Raw genomic sequence first — 14,373 nt, forward strand, 5'->3', positions numbered from 1 at the left:
CATGGACAACAATAATCCACTCTTAATCTGATTAAGACCATACTCTAAACTACCATGTAAACAGCAATTTTTACTTACCTTAATCTAATTAAGGTCACAATCGAAGTAAGCAATAATCTAATTAAGACAGGTGGAGTACTCCTGTTTTAGTCGCATTATGGACGTGTAGTAGTGACATATAAACACCTTAATGTTAATTATTTTTAATTATGAACGTCGTGTGAGAGTTTTCACCGCATTTTGCGACAGGACACAATCACACACGGCAGTTTCACGTTTTACAGCGAACAAGAGAGTTCGGCTGTGTCCCAAATCGCATACTTTCCTACTATAGGCCTGTAGTGGGGAAAAATACATGTATCTCGGCTACTATATAGACGGTAACTACGCGAGTTGGGACACACCCACCACTTCAAGCAGTTGTCTATTAGCACTTATAGCATGACAAATAATTAACTGCACTTAAAGCATTCGTAAAAATAAATAAATAAATAAAAACACCCAAAACTGTATACGGTACCATAACGAAGACGAACTGTATGTGAAATTCTGGAGGGACATCTGACGGCGTGGCGCTGGCTGTTAATCTAATTATGTTCTAAAACATGTAAAACGGGAACATGACAGGAGTATTCTAAAAGCGACTCATGTAAACACATTAATCACATTATTATCTTACTCAGATTAAGGTCAATAATTAGATTACTGCTGTCCATGTAAACGTAGTCATTATCACGTTGGGACATCTCAATACTGATCGGATCTCATGTTGTTTTTGAACAATAAACTGGATTTCTGCTTTCCTCATCCAACATGTTCTAGATTTATACTTTCAATTGAGCTTTCGAGTATGATCACTTATGGAAAAAGGCAATTAGCACCGCTAGTCGTTTTTGACACGACACCATTTATACAAAAAAGTAACTGCTGCGTCAGACAGAGTCGGTTTTGACATTTTTTTTTACCTTTCATTATGATACTAAATTAAACATTGATCCTATTAGACCGTGACATAACATTTAATAGATATGCACCCCCGCACCATTCTGTGTAAACTCTAGAGACTGTTGTGTGTGAAAATCCCAGATCAGCAGTTTCTGAAACACTCAAACCAGCTAATCTGTTCAAAGTCACGGTTGAAGGCCCCTTTCCGCCATTTTGATGTTAACTGAAGGTCTTGCTCTGTATGCTCATGATTTTATGCATTGTGCTGATGCGACATATTTAGCTGATTGGATAACTGCATAAATGAGCAGACGTACAATTGTTCCCATTAAAGTGGACGGTGAGTGTATAATACAGTGTAACATGTCTATCTCAATAGGTGGCGGTACTACACCGTAAGAGGGTTTTGCCAACCACCATAAAACACTACAGAAGAAGGAAGGAAACGGAACATGGCGGCCGACAAATCTACTAAAGAAAAGCTGTTGTCTGCTCTGAATGATATAGAAGTGTTATCCAGGTTGGCCTCATGGTTGATTATTTATTTATTTATTTATTTTATAATTGTTAGTATTATAGTGTTTAACTTTTCCGCTAAGTTCGCGAGTTCAATTTACCACAGCTAACGAATGAAAGTTTATATAATTTGGCTAGCTGTGCTAATAGCTTTACCTGTTTTCCGACAAAGGCCAGGATTGGCTAGTAGTTCATACTCCTCGCCGCTGATTGGCCAGTCTGAAATGACAAGCCAATCAGAGCGCAGTTTGTCGGCGGGCTGGGAGGAGCCTGATATAATACTAGCACTACTCCTACAACCTTTATTCACATTAAAAATACTGCATCGTAATTACAATATGTATCAATTAAGTCAGAATATTAGCTGGCTAGTTTAATTCTTTTTTCACGTTGAGATTGTTTTTGTTTCTCCGGCTGTAAGATGATGTGCGCTGTTGTTTTGTGTCCTCAGAGAACTGGTAGAGATGCTCGCATTGTCGCGAAGCCAGAAACTTCCCCAGCCTGGAGAGGATACTCAGGTACCCTGCCCCCTCCGTCCTCAGACACATTAAGCATGTCCATAATGAAATGTCTGTGATGCCAGTTTCTCAGTTAGTGCTGCATTTTCGTAATTCCTGTGAGAATTTAGCGGTTATGTAAGTGCAGTTTCCCTCGGGATCAGTAAAGTTTATACCTGTTATGTGCCGCGCTGACGTCACAGGGTGACATTGCTGATGCGGAGACAGTGGCGTTTAATAACAAACAAAATTAATCGATTTCAAACATAATGGTCAGGTTTCTCCACAGTTAGCTCCAAAACAAATCAAAAGCTTCTTTTCTCAATTCACCATTTTCCACTGCTGTTTAATGACCCATTAATGAGAAATACAAGTGGAAGCAACAGATGTTGAATTCAAAGTCCCAGAATGCATTGCAGCTACACAATGTGCCAGATGCTGTGTTGGACTAAATTTCCAACTCGTAATAGTCCCTTTTCACAATGATGTCAGGAAACCTCACCTTTCCACAAAGCATTGTATACATACTTCCGTTTTACCTTACACGTGCTGGATACTTCAGGAAAATGCAGGAATGTGCTAACTAACAAAATGAAACACAAAAGGTAAAGTTTAGAATAATAATGTTTATGTATTTATGGTTTCTTATATTTTGATTCTTTTCATAATATTAATGGTCATTTCCAGTTTGCGTTTCTTTAATGTGTAACTGCCTTGGGTTGGAAAGTAAGCTAGCAGCAACAAGAAAAATATGCATCGCTCTCAACCTGTCTTGCCACAAGTTTACTAACAAGTGTGAAGTGTTTACTTTTTATATTAATGTATAATCGCACAACATTAACCATGAATACGTTACTGACTTTTATCTAACAATACACAATCTATAGCTAAGATCAGAAATATGGAATCACGATTGCAGCAGGAGTTTGTGGTCCGTATTGCAATAAATTAATCAAGAATAAGGATTTAAAGACTTTATATTTGCAGAAGAGAAAGTGTTTGCTTAGCTACCGTTTTCCTAACTCCTCTGCAAACGTAAGCTGGGCTGGACAATACAAAAATGCTTACCTTCATAATCAAACAGGTACTGCTCAATGAAGAATTTGTATCCTTTATCAATTTTAGAACATGTCATAAGTGAAAATTTGTCTACAAGTCGCTGTACATCATCTCGATGTATTTCTGGCAGATGTGGAAGGGACTGTGTAAACTCCATAGTGTTCCCCTATGCTGGCGGAAGTAACCATATGCTGCTTTGAGTCAGAATGGAAGTTGCGTGACGTCATGTGAAAAGGGTCTATTCTGTACCTCTGACTAGAAAAAAAAATAAGAAAATTCCTTCAAGTTCAGCAAGTGACATCAAATTAACCTGGCCGCTCACATCATCAACAGTAAACTAAGTACCACTTCTAACCTTTAAATTAGTTGTACTGTGTATACAAATATTTGCTTTAGATCTATCAACATGCAGACATATTCTCTTTTAAATATATAACAGACTATGTTAAGTGGAGGAAAATATGCAGTTAACAGTTAGCTCTAATTTCCCATTTCCAAGGGTAGTCAAATGCAGAGTGAGTTTTGAGCAGAGACTCGGCTTGGGTAGTTGGTGCTTTATGAGATGACGAGTGTGATGGCATTGATGGTGGTATTAGCATGAAAGTGGAATTTTTGGAAGGTGATCTGTTTGAGAAGAGTGTACAAATGAGGAGGAGACAAAGCAGGACAGAAATGTATTTTAATTACTAAAGTGCCACTGCATCGCTTTTTTTAGTTAGAGGTGAAGGAAAAACGTATATCCCACTGGCACTAGTATCAGCAGTAGTCAAACATCATCATGGCTAATGTAGGAAAAGTCAAGTCAGAATTTCATTACAAAATAAATCATCGTTTTCTTTTCTGCTGAAGTGAAACACCAGACTTTTTAACCTCTCATTCCACACTGACCCCTAGTACACACATTTGGCAGACACCTGTGTGAACATCTAACACACACGTGCTTAGGGACACGCAGAAATATAAATCAAGCCCAACACAATATCATGTTGTTGAACTCCTTTATGTGAGCAGGTGCTGGAGCTGCTGGTGCAGAGGGACAAAGAGTTCCAGGAGCTGATGCGGACAGCCTTGAGGCAGGGCAGGACCCACGAGGAGATGCAGAAGCTGGAGAAAGAAGTAGAGAAGAGGGACGGTGATATCCAGCTGCTGCAGAAGCAGCTTAAGGAGGCGGAGCACATCCTGGTGAGCTTGTTTATGTAAACTAGAAGTGAAACAATACAATATGTCAGATTATTGATGTCACTACAACAGATTTCTGTCATACTAATCTTATAGAGGTCTTTTTTATTTTATTTTTTTAGATACATTATAACATCGTAATATGGGCAGTCAAATGTTTTTTCAAAGATTTTCTTCTGACCAATTCCCATAGGATTACATGGAAACTGTGCACTTATGTGACACAGATGTGTCACGTTCTGATCTGGCAGGAGTTTAGGGCACATATGTCATGATGGATTATATGTCTTCGGCATTATCCCATAGTTGGATTACAATGTTTAACCACTCCAGCTCTGAAAGTAGAGCAAAAGAATCAGATATTTTTTTCAACTATAAATGTAAACTAATAAAATGGATTGTGTATAACGAAAATACAGACGTATGTCTTAATATTATCACAAATTATAAATGGTTGGTGAGATAAAATGTGCAAGATAACGTTTATTTAGCGATAGTAAATAGGAAATATATTTTCTTAATTTCTCCAGTACCGAAAGCAGAACCGATAGCATCAGAGCTTATCGATACTACAGTCTTTCATAATTTAGTACCAGGGCCAGTTTAATACTGGGTTTCAGTAAGTATCCCTACCACAGATGTTTGATCAGATTGAGATTTGGGGAATTTGGAGACCAAGTCAACACCTTGAACTCTGTCATGTTTCTCCAACCATTCCTGAACAATTTTTGCATTGCGGCAGGGGGCATTATCCTCCTGAAAGAGGCCAGTGTCAGTAGGGAATACTGTTGCCATGAAGGGTCGGCAACACTGTTTAGGTCAGTGGTACGTGTCACCTGGTCTTATTCCAGTCTTAAACTGTCCAGTTTGGGTGAGTCTGTACCCATGATGGCCTCAGATTACACTCCTGTCAGCCAAGATGAACAGGTATACAGGTGTTCCTATTAAAGTGGATGGAGTGTGTACCATAGATGCTTGTTGTAGCAGTGATAAACTGGGCATACTAGGTATACCACATGGCTAGAAACATTCACTGCATAGCAAAGGCTTGTAAACAAGTGTTTAGAGCTGCAACAACTAATTGATAATCATCAATTATGAAAATCGTTGTGAACGAATCTCATTACTGATTAGTTGGTCTGTGTGCGGCATGGGGTTTATTTACTCACTGTTCCTTCTGTTTAGAAAACACCCATCGGAGAGTAAATAATATAGTTGTGTCCCAAATGACCTACTATACAGTGCATCCTGAAAGTATTCACAGCGCTTCACTTTTTCCACATTTTGTTATGTTATAGCCTTATTCCAAAATGGATTAAATTCATTATTTTCCTCAAAATTCTACAAACAATACCCCATAATGTCAACGTGAAAGAAGTTTGTTTGAAATCTTTGCAAATTTATTAAAAATAAAAAAACAAAAAAGCACGTGTATATAAGTATTCACAGCTTTTGCCATGACACTCAAAATAGAGCTCACGTGCATCCTGTTTCCACTGATCATCCTTGAGATGTTTCTACAACTCAAATGGAGTCCACCTGTGGTAAATTCAGTTGATTGGACATGAATTAGAAAGGCACACACCTGTCTATATAAGGTCCCACTGTTAACAAGGCATGTCGGAGCACAAACCAAACCAGGAAGTCCAAGGAACTGTCTGGAGACCTCCGAGACAGGATTGTACCGAGGCACAGATCTGGGGAAGGATACAGAAGCATTTCTGCAGCATTGAAGGTCCCAACGAGCACAGTGGCCTCCATCGTCTGTAAATGGAAGAACTTTGGAACCAGCAGGACTCTTCCTAGAGCTGGCCGCCCGGCCAAACTGAACGATCAGGGAGAAGGGCCTTAGTCAGGGAGATGACCAAAAACCCGATGGTCACTCTGACAGAGCTCCAGCATGTCTCTGTGGAGAGAGGAGGACCTTTCAGAAGAACAACCATCTCTGCAGCACTCCACCAATCAGGCCTATATGGTAGAGTGGCCAGGCGGAAACCACTCCTCAGTAAAAGGCACATGACAGCCCACCTGGAGTTTGCAAAAGGCACCTGAAGGACTCTCAGCCCATGATGAAACAAAGATTGAACTCTTTGGCCTGAATAGCAAGCATCATGTCTGGAGGAAGCCAGGCACCAATCATCAACTGGCCAATACCATCCCTACAGTGAAGCATGGTGGTGGCAGCATCATGCTGTGGGGATGTTTTTCAACAGCAGGAACTGGGAGACTAGTCAGGATCGAGGGAAAGATGAATGCAGCAATGTACAGAGACATCCTTCATGAAAACCTGTTCCAGAGCGCTCTGGACTTCAGACTGGGGTGAAGGTTCATCTTCCAACAGGGCAATGACCCTAAGCACACAGCCAAGATAACAAAGGAGTGGCTACAGGACAACTCTGTGAATGTCCATGAGTTGCCCAGCCAGAGCCCAGACTTGAATCCGATCGAATATCTCTGGAGAGATCTGAAAATGGCTGTGCACTGACTCTCCCCATCCAACCTGATAGAGCTTGAGAGGTCCTGCAAAGAAGAATGGGAGAAACTTCCCAAAAATAGATGTGCCAAGCTTGTAGCATCATACTCAAAAAGACTTGAGGCTATAATTGGTGCCAAAGGTGCTTCAACAAAGTATTGAGCAAAGGCTGTGAATACTTATGTAAATGTGCTTTTCCAAATCATGTACAATCAACTGAATTTACCACAGGTGGACTCCAGTCAAGTTGTAGAAACATCTCAAGGATGATCAGTGGAAACAGGATGCACCTGAGCTCAATTTTGAGTGTCATGTCAAAGGCTGTGAATACTTGTGCTTTTTTGTTTTTTATTTTTAATAAATTTGCAAAGATTTCAAACAAACCTCTTTCACGTCGTCATTATGGGGTATTGTTTGCAGAATTTTGAGGAAAATAATGAATTTAATCCATTTTGGAATAAGGTTGTAACATAGCAAAATGTGGAAAAAGTGAAGCGCTGTGAATACTTTCCGGATGCACTGTACCTTTGCACTATGCATTGTGTACTCTACCGTCTAATGTATGAATTTTAGAAAGGTAATATCATCTCAAATGGAACACTAGCAGGTTTTTTTAATAACCGGAAGTATAAGCCGCTTCCTAGTCGATGGTGCACGATGTCATACGCACATAATGTCACACTGCTAGCTTTAGCAGATACCCAGAGTCACCGACAATGACTTTCTTCAATGACTTTGTCAACGTTATCTTTTATTCCCAACATGACCTCACTCACCATCAGATGGCGGCGTAATCGTCAAGTGACTGAGGAAGAAAGTGTGCGACCTCTGAGGCAGGGGGCATTTTATATTAAACACCATGTAGAACAAACTGTATAAAGCAGAGATTGTGTAGCACGGACACATGACAGTGATGCACGAGCACAAACTTATGTTTATATCCACAATAATATGTCTAAAGGCGGTGAATAACAGAAACCACAAGGTGCAGTGAAAGTTTTTATTATTAATTTAGGACTGTAGTTTAATTTTATTTTAAATAAACGAAAAAATGGTACGGAAAGCCCCCCATCCGATTAATCGAAAAAATAATTGGCCAACTAATCGATTATGAAAATAATCATTAGTCGCAGCCCTACAAGTGTTTAAAAAATCTTCAAAAAAAGGCTTCCAGTTGTGTAGCCTTTAAAGCCGCTTGGGTAACCATTTAATTTTTCCTGTCCGTTTCTAGGCTAATATGTGCCTCTCTTTTGTAATATCTCCCTAGCTGTCTTCACACAAACATCAATTGATGAAAAATCTATTTTTCTTTTCTTCCTCCAAGCAGGATGGCATATGAGTTTGGCCAGCAGAGCTGCCTGTTCCATTAAATGGTAGATTCACCCTGAATCCTCTCTCTTTTTCTGTCTCACTCTCTTTTTTTTTTTCCTATCTACAGGCCACTGCTGTGTACCAGGCCAAAGAGAAACTCAAATCCATCGAGAAGGCCAGAAAAGGTATTTGACTCTTGTTTTCTGGCCAGGGCACTCCAAGCTTTATCACTCCAATCGTAGTACACTGACTGTTATTGTTGTAACTTTAAATTATATCACAGTAGCCTTCTCTGGTTCCAGTGTTGACTTCTACAACACTCAACAACTGCATCTCTCATACCAAAGATTTAGACCAGGGGTGTCCAATCTTATCTGGAAATGGCTGGTGTGGGTGCAGCTTGGACACCCCAGATTTAGGCAAACTTTATAGTAGAGGTCGAACGATCTATTGATTGGTCGTGCCAATTAATCGGCACCGATAACTGATTTCTGTTCGGTTATCGCCAAAAATCCGCAGTGATAGTACGTTGTGGGAGTGGCTGAGAAGGGTCTGCTGTCAATTTACAGTGCGAGAGGGGCCTCGAGGCAAAATAAAAACTGACGCCTTGTGGTGTTTGTTTTTGACACCTGAGGTCCTGTTTATACTAGTGCGTTTTCATTTTAAAACGCACAACTTTTGCTGCAGTTACATCTACACTACTCCGGCGTTTCGACCCTTTCAGTGTAAATGGACCAAAACGAAGGCGTGGCTGCCCTCATTTGCCCCCTCGTTGAGTCTTCTGAATGATTGTGTTTCTTTCCCTGATTTGTCAAGCCCCTACCATATGACTTGCGCTATCTTGATCGTATACTCAACAACATGGAGACTGAAACACAAGCTTAGCTGGCTTTGTTGTCATTCTTAGCAGCCATTGTGCAGTTCAGTTCTGCATTTTATAATACTGCAGCTGCCTACATGTGCAAGAGGTGAGCTATGATTAGAGCAATCTGCAACAAATCTCATTTCAAGTGGCGCAAGCCCTACATGGAACGCCAGTTTGTACAAGCAACCAACTTCCTGTTTACACTTGTATGCGCATGCCCATTGTGCATGAATGGTCATGTGACATGCGTGTTCGGTCGTGTAGTGTGGACTGAGATCGTTTCTGAAACATAGCGGAAACACTAGTGTGGACGAGGATGGTTTTCATTTTAAAACGCTGTTTTAAAATGAAAACGCACTAGTGTAAACAGGGCCCGAGTCTACAGCCTGCACCGAGTGGGATACTTCAGATGTGGATTTAAAACATGGCCACGGAAAGGAGTTATTTGGAGTGTTGCTTTTTGGTTCAGTTTGACTGTGTATAATATATTTGCTTCAATATTTATTAATAGTTAATCATTATAGAGTCTGTTTGCAACCAGTGATGTCATCACGTCAAATTAAATGTCTACAGCAAAACAAAGCTTGTAGGATATTTGACCACTAGCCAGTCATCTAATGTACATTTTTAGTATCATGATGAAATATTTTTCTAAAATTAATGCCCCAATGACTATTAACATATTTAAAAATTTGTGCAGCATTATCTAGTTACTTCTTTGAGATTTGAGAAGCATTTTGTTTTGCTACCTAGTACTCAGTGCCAGTGGAATTCATTGTACATGTAATGTTTCTCTTTACCAGGCAGCATCTCTTCAGAGGAAATTATAAAGTACGCACACAGGATAAGTGCCAGTAATGCAGTGTGTGCTCCTCTGAACTGGGTACCAGGTACATTCTCTCCCACTTTTTTCCTGTCTTCCTTTTTTTTTGTCTGTACCTTCCAATGTCTCATTCTTATAAAAACAAACAATTGTTTCATTTATAAATAATTTGTTTAATTTTATTTGTTAGGTTGTTTTTGAACCACATTTATTTCTTCCAGTAACAACTGAAAAATGCATAAACTCATTGTGGTCGTTTGGAGAGCTTCTTTTGGACAGATTATCCACACTGGCTGATTCGGGCGAATGCTTTTTTAATGCGCTATCGCGCTCTCTCTCTCTATCTGTGTGTATGTCAGGTGACCCACGAAGGCCGTATCCTACTGACCTTGAGATGCGTAGTGGAATGCTAGGTCATATGTGTAACCTGCCGACTAACGGAGTGAATGGACACCTGCCTGGAGATGCACTGGCTGCTGGGAGATTACCAGGTATGTGTGCTCTTGTGTAGTTTTGTATTCTAGATGCAGCAATTTGTAGATCTGATAGGCCTTTTAGAATTGTTAGGTTAACATATTACTCACATAAGGGATTCCAGTTCCCTTTTTTTTCCCCTACTAAAAAAAGCATCTTTTTTTAGTATGTTTCAGTGTTTTGTATTGAGGAAGATGGTGATGTAACATACGTGGCACGCATTTATAGTTTCATCAAACCCAAGTTAACAAAAGTATAAGTAATACCCTATTATTTCCCACTATTCCCCCGTTTAAGTGTGTTAGCACCAGATCCCACCTATGTCCCAAAAGCAAAAAGAGAGAAAGGAAGGAAAAAAGAATTACTTTTCAGTGAGTATTTTTTCCAGTTTAAGGTAAGACATTGTATCCATGAGCCACTGAGCGATAGCTGGGGGTTTGTTAGATTTCCAATTAAATAAAATTTGACATCTAGCTAATGCCATCTAAGTTTTAGTACAATGATGGTAAAGTAATTGAGCCAATACAAGGCTGGACATGTGAAGAACATATGGCTCAAAGTGCATGGGAACACATGCCATTGTTACATTGATCATATATTCAGATAAATTTCAGACAATTGTGCTTTCGAATCATGAACTTTGTAGTATTTTAAATATGTGTCTGAGCTTAGCACTCATTGTGCTTGTATGAATACTATCAATAGCACCATCCCACTATTGGTCTGTAAAACCTACATCCAACTCATTCTCCCAGGCTGTTTTAATATTCTTAATAGAACAAAGACATGAGCTGATTGTAAATCATAAAGATTAGTAATGGTAAGGGTTAAGAAGATCTCTTGGTGGCTTGAGGGGTAGAGTAGAAAAATAGAAGTAGTGCAGTGCTTGAGATGAAACATGGGATGCTGGCAGATCAAATTTTGTAGATAGCTCTGTATAATTATGAAATATGCTGTCCTTGTAACGATCTTGAAAACATTTTATACCTTTCTCAGACCACTGCTTTGATGTGTGATCTATAAACAACTGGGGAACAAATTATTCACAAATTAATGGTGTTGTTGATGTAGAAGCATGAGTAAATCCTAAGAGTGGACAAAAGTACTGGGTTATTTGTAAAATCAGATGGGACTAAAATTCAAGGAAGAAGTAAAGCTATTATTGAAGACGGAGTACATGATTGGGCCTCCAGTCTACACCATGGAGCCAAAGAGCCAAGTCAGTATGTACCTTTTTGAACATGGGCTTACCAATAAAATAACTAGAAGTCAGGTAATGCAAACCCTCTAAGCAATATCTTTCCTACCTGGGGCACTTTCCCATTACATCAAAAGGGGATAATAACTTGGTCAACAGTTTATAAAAGACAGGGGAAGGCACTGAAACTGGAAAAGGAATTTTGGTTAAAAAAAAAAAAAGGATTAAATTGGATACATGTATTAGTAAAACTATCATTTGAATTGCAGGAAAGAAGATGCTCTCAGTGTGATTGATAGAGGCTCAATGGCTGAGGCAAATAGCAAGGGACAAAGCAGGTATCTGTTGAGTGCCATGTTCCAACTTAAACTTACTGGGCATTCACACCATTGATATGAATGCAGGCCCTGGAGAGAAGCATATAGAAAACATTCCCAAGCACAAACTTTAAATATTGAAAAATTATAATTATACTGTACCTGGTCAAAAGCCTTTGTGGCATCGAGCAAGATCCCAACCTCCTGAGTAACTGTAGTGTGTCTGTAGTAAATTAAGTGCAAAGACATTGAAAAACATATGCTGCCCCCTTAATAAAACTTGTTTGTTCCTTGGCTATAATAGTAGGAAGTACTTTTTCAAGACTGGTTGCCAATGTTTTGGCTAATGTCTTCACATCCACATTCTACAAAGAAAATTCTGTATGAACTGCATAATGTGGGGTCCTTGCAAGATTATCAAAGCTTGTGTTAGTCTCTGGCAAAAGAGCCACGTTGTACACAGATTGAAGTAGTGGTACCAGTTTGTTCTGGAACTTCTTTAAAACCTCAGCTAAAAAACATCCAGACCAGGAGTTTTATTGACCTTCATTGCTTTAACTGCACTTATGATTTCTTCTATACATTTATTAGGGCTAAGATATGATTGCCTTGAGATTCTGTAAGAAATCAGTAATTGCTCTAGTATCCAGTTGGAGATTCTGATTTGTATAGGGATGTATGGAAAGTTTTAAAAGTTTCATTAACAGCCACAGGACTAGAAGGTTGTGTACCAGAAGAATCACCAGTCTTTGGAGTCTTTCTTGTGTCATTCCACTTTATTACATGTAACTTTATTTATGGACTTTAATGTTATGAATTCTTTATATTTCCAGATTTCTTGAGTTAATACTAATGTCTGCTGAAAGTTTTAATGTGAATAGTGTAATTGGAAATATATTTACTGAAAAAAATGTTGACATGTTCAATACTTATTTCCCCCACTGTACTTTAGTTACATTCCCCACTTGCTGAACTGTCTCTTGTCTGAGCTTTATGTTGATGATGATGGTTAACATGAATATATATTCATGCCTCCTCCTTCTCCCTCCTAAGATGTGCTGGCCCCTCAGTACCCATGGCAGTCTGCAGATGTTGCCATGGCAATGCCTCCACCACCTCACCATGGTAACGACCTTGGATTGGAGTTGCCAGGGCACAATAAGGAGAATGAGGATGATGTGGAGGCCATGAGCACCGACTCATCCAGCAGCAGCAGTGATTCTGACTGAGAATGTGTGACTGACTGAGAGAGGCAATATAAATATAAAATTCTCCAAAAAGGATTGTGTGCAAGATATCTTGATACAAAATTTTCCAATAGGACTGCTTTCTAAACTTAAACATTTTTTAAGGTTATAATTAACTTCATTCCTTCTGTATTGTTAAAACGTACCTTACCTCAGCCAGCTGAAAATATCTCATGATACTAAGCTTAAACAATTAAAGTGTAATTTGCAGCTTGTTTTACACGTATCAGGTTTAGCCTGTTTTTCTCACCTGTTTACCATTGGAGAGCAAGAGCTTCTAGGAATTCAAGAATATTTTGGTACGTTTATGAAAACATTTCATTCTCTTGTCTGAATCCTATTGGCTTGAACAGATGGGTGTGAAGTTTGGCTTAGTTTGATGGACTTGTCACTCAGCATACTGTAAGCTCATGTAGAAATGCTGCAAACAATTAATGTAACTCAGCAGTTGTGTAAATAGAGCTGTAAAAATGTTTGAGTTTCATATCTTGTAAATACAGTTTGTTTGGTAAAATATTTGTCTCTTTTGTATTTGGAGCAGGAATAAAGGGAGTGGGTGCTCCTCACATAAGTGCACTTGTGTGCAATATGGTGTGTGGGGTATGGGTGGGGTTCTTTAAACAGTCGAAGTTGACCCAGGAATAATTACTAGGATTTAAATTCCTTGACTTTTGAGGTTTGGGCTTGCACATGTATGTGAACAAAAGGTACTACAGCCAGTGAATAGATTTGGTCAAGAGTGTACATATTCACAATGTGTTCCAGAATGGCACAAGAAAAAAAATGCTACGTAAACATCACATTCAGTATATAAAGTGCTGTAACAATAACCTATGCCAATATGTGTAGAATAGTAATCTGGTAGTATGTAAAATTGTGTATATATGCATATTTGTTGCCCCTATTTCACTATGTACATTATAACAGCCTCAAACTAGCACTGACACCTATTTTTCTTTTTTTATGCATTCTTGGAATAATAACTATGAACACGAAATTACATCTTTTCACTGCCCCATGTCTGTTTACTTGTCTATTATTTTGTAAGTGTATCTCAAGAAATCCTCATCCCCCAACGCTGGTGTAAAGAGAAATCTTTCTTACAAATCTTTGTCTTAAAACTTAAAACATTACACAACTGTTTGTCCAAAACAAAAAGAACCCAATACACACAGACACACACCAGAATATATATTATTAATGTAGGACTGTAGTTTAATTCGGTGCTTTTTGTGCATCCATAAAAAAAGAATTTATAAATACGTATATACAATATAAACTAAAATAAATGAATAAAATAAATTGATATATATATATCAATTTATTTTATTCATTTATTTTAGTTTATATTGTATATATGTATTTATAAATTCTTTTTTTAAAGATAAACAACAGTCCTAAATTAATAATAAAAACTCACATTCACTGCACCTTGTGGTTTCTGTTACTCACTGTCTTTAGGAATATTA

The 14,373-nt window shown here is 38.6% G+C and overlaps 1 protein-coding gene across 1 annotated transcript; it reads left to right on the forward strand.

The window, feature by feature from the left end:
• Window positions 1–1,333: 1,333 nt before the first annotated feature.
• med4 (mediator complex subunit 4) lies at window positions 1,334–13,922 on the forward strand. The gene is made up of 7 exons (XM_017480163.2): window positions 1,334–1,465; window positions 1,913–1,979; window positions 4,029–4,199; window positions 8,108–8,165; window positions 9,649–9,735; window positions 10,028–10,159; window positions 12,711–13,922. Exons 1-7 carry the CDS (start codon window positions 1,398–1,400, stop codon window positions 12,884–12,886), a joined length of 759 nt encoding a protein of 252 aa, XP_017335652.1. The 5' UTR covers window positions 1,334–1,397; the 3' UTR covers window positions 12,887–13,922.
• The last annotated feature ends 451 nt before the right edge of the window (window positions 13,923–14,373 follow it).

This window comes from Ictalurus punctatus, chromosome 6 (genome assembly GCF_001660625.3).
Source record: "Ictalurus punctatus breed USDA103 chromosome 6, Coco_2.0, whole genome shotgun sequence".
Taxonomy (NCBI): domain Eukaryota; kingdom Metazoa; phylum Chordata; class Actinopteri; order Siluriformes; family Ictaluridae; genus Ictalurus; species Ictalurus punctatus.

Coding starts and splice junctions, on each gene's coding strand:
- med4 (XM_017480163.2), top strand. CDS start 1,398: ATGGCGGCCGACAAATCTACTAAAGAAAAGCTGTTGTCTGCTCTGAAT. Junction 8,166..9,648: donor CATCGAGAAGGCCAGAAAAG/GTATTTGACTCT, acceptor TCTCTTTACCAG/GCAGCATCTCTTCAGAGGAA. Junction 10,160..12,710: donor GGCTGCTGGGAGATTACCAG/GTATGTGTGCTC, acceptor CTCCCTCCTAAG/ATGTGCTGGCCCCTCAGTAC.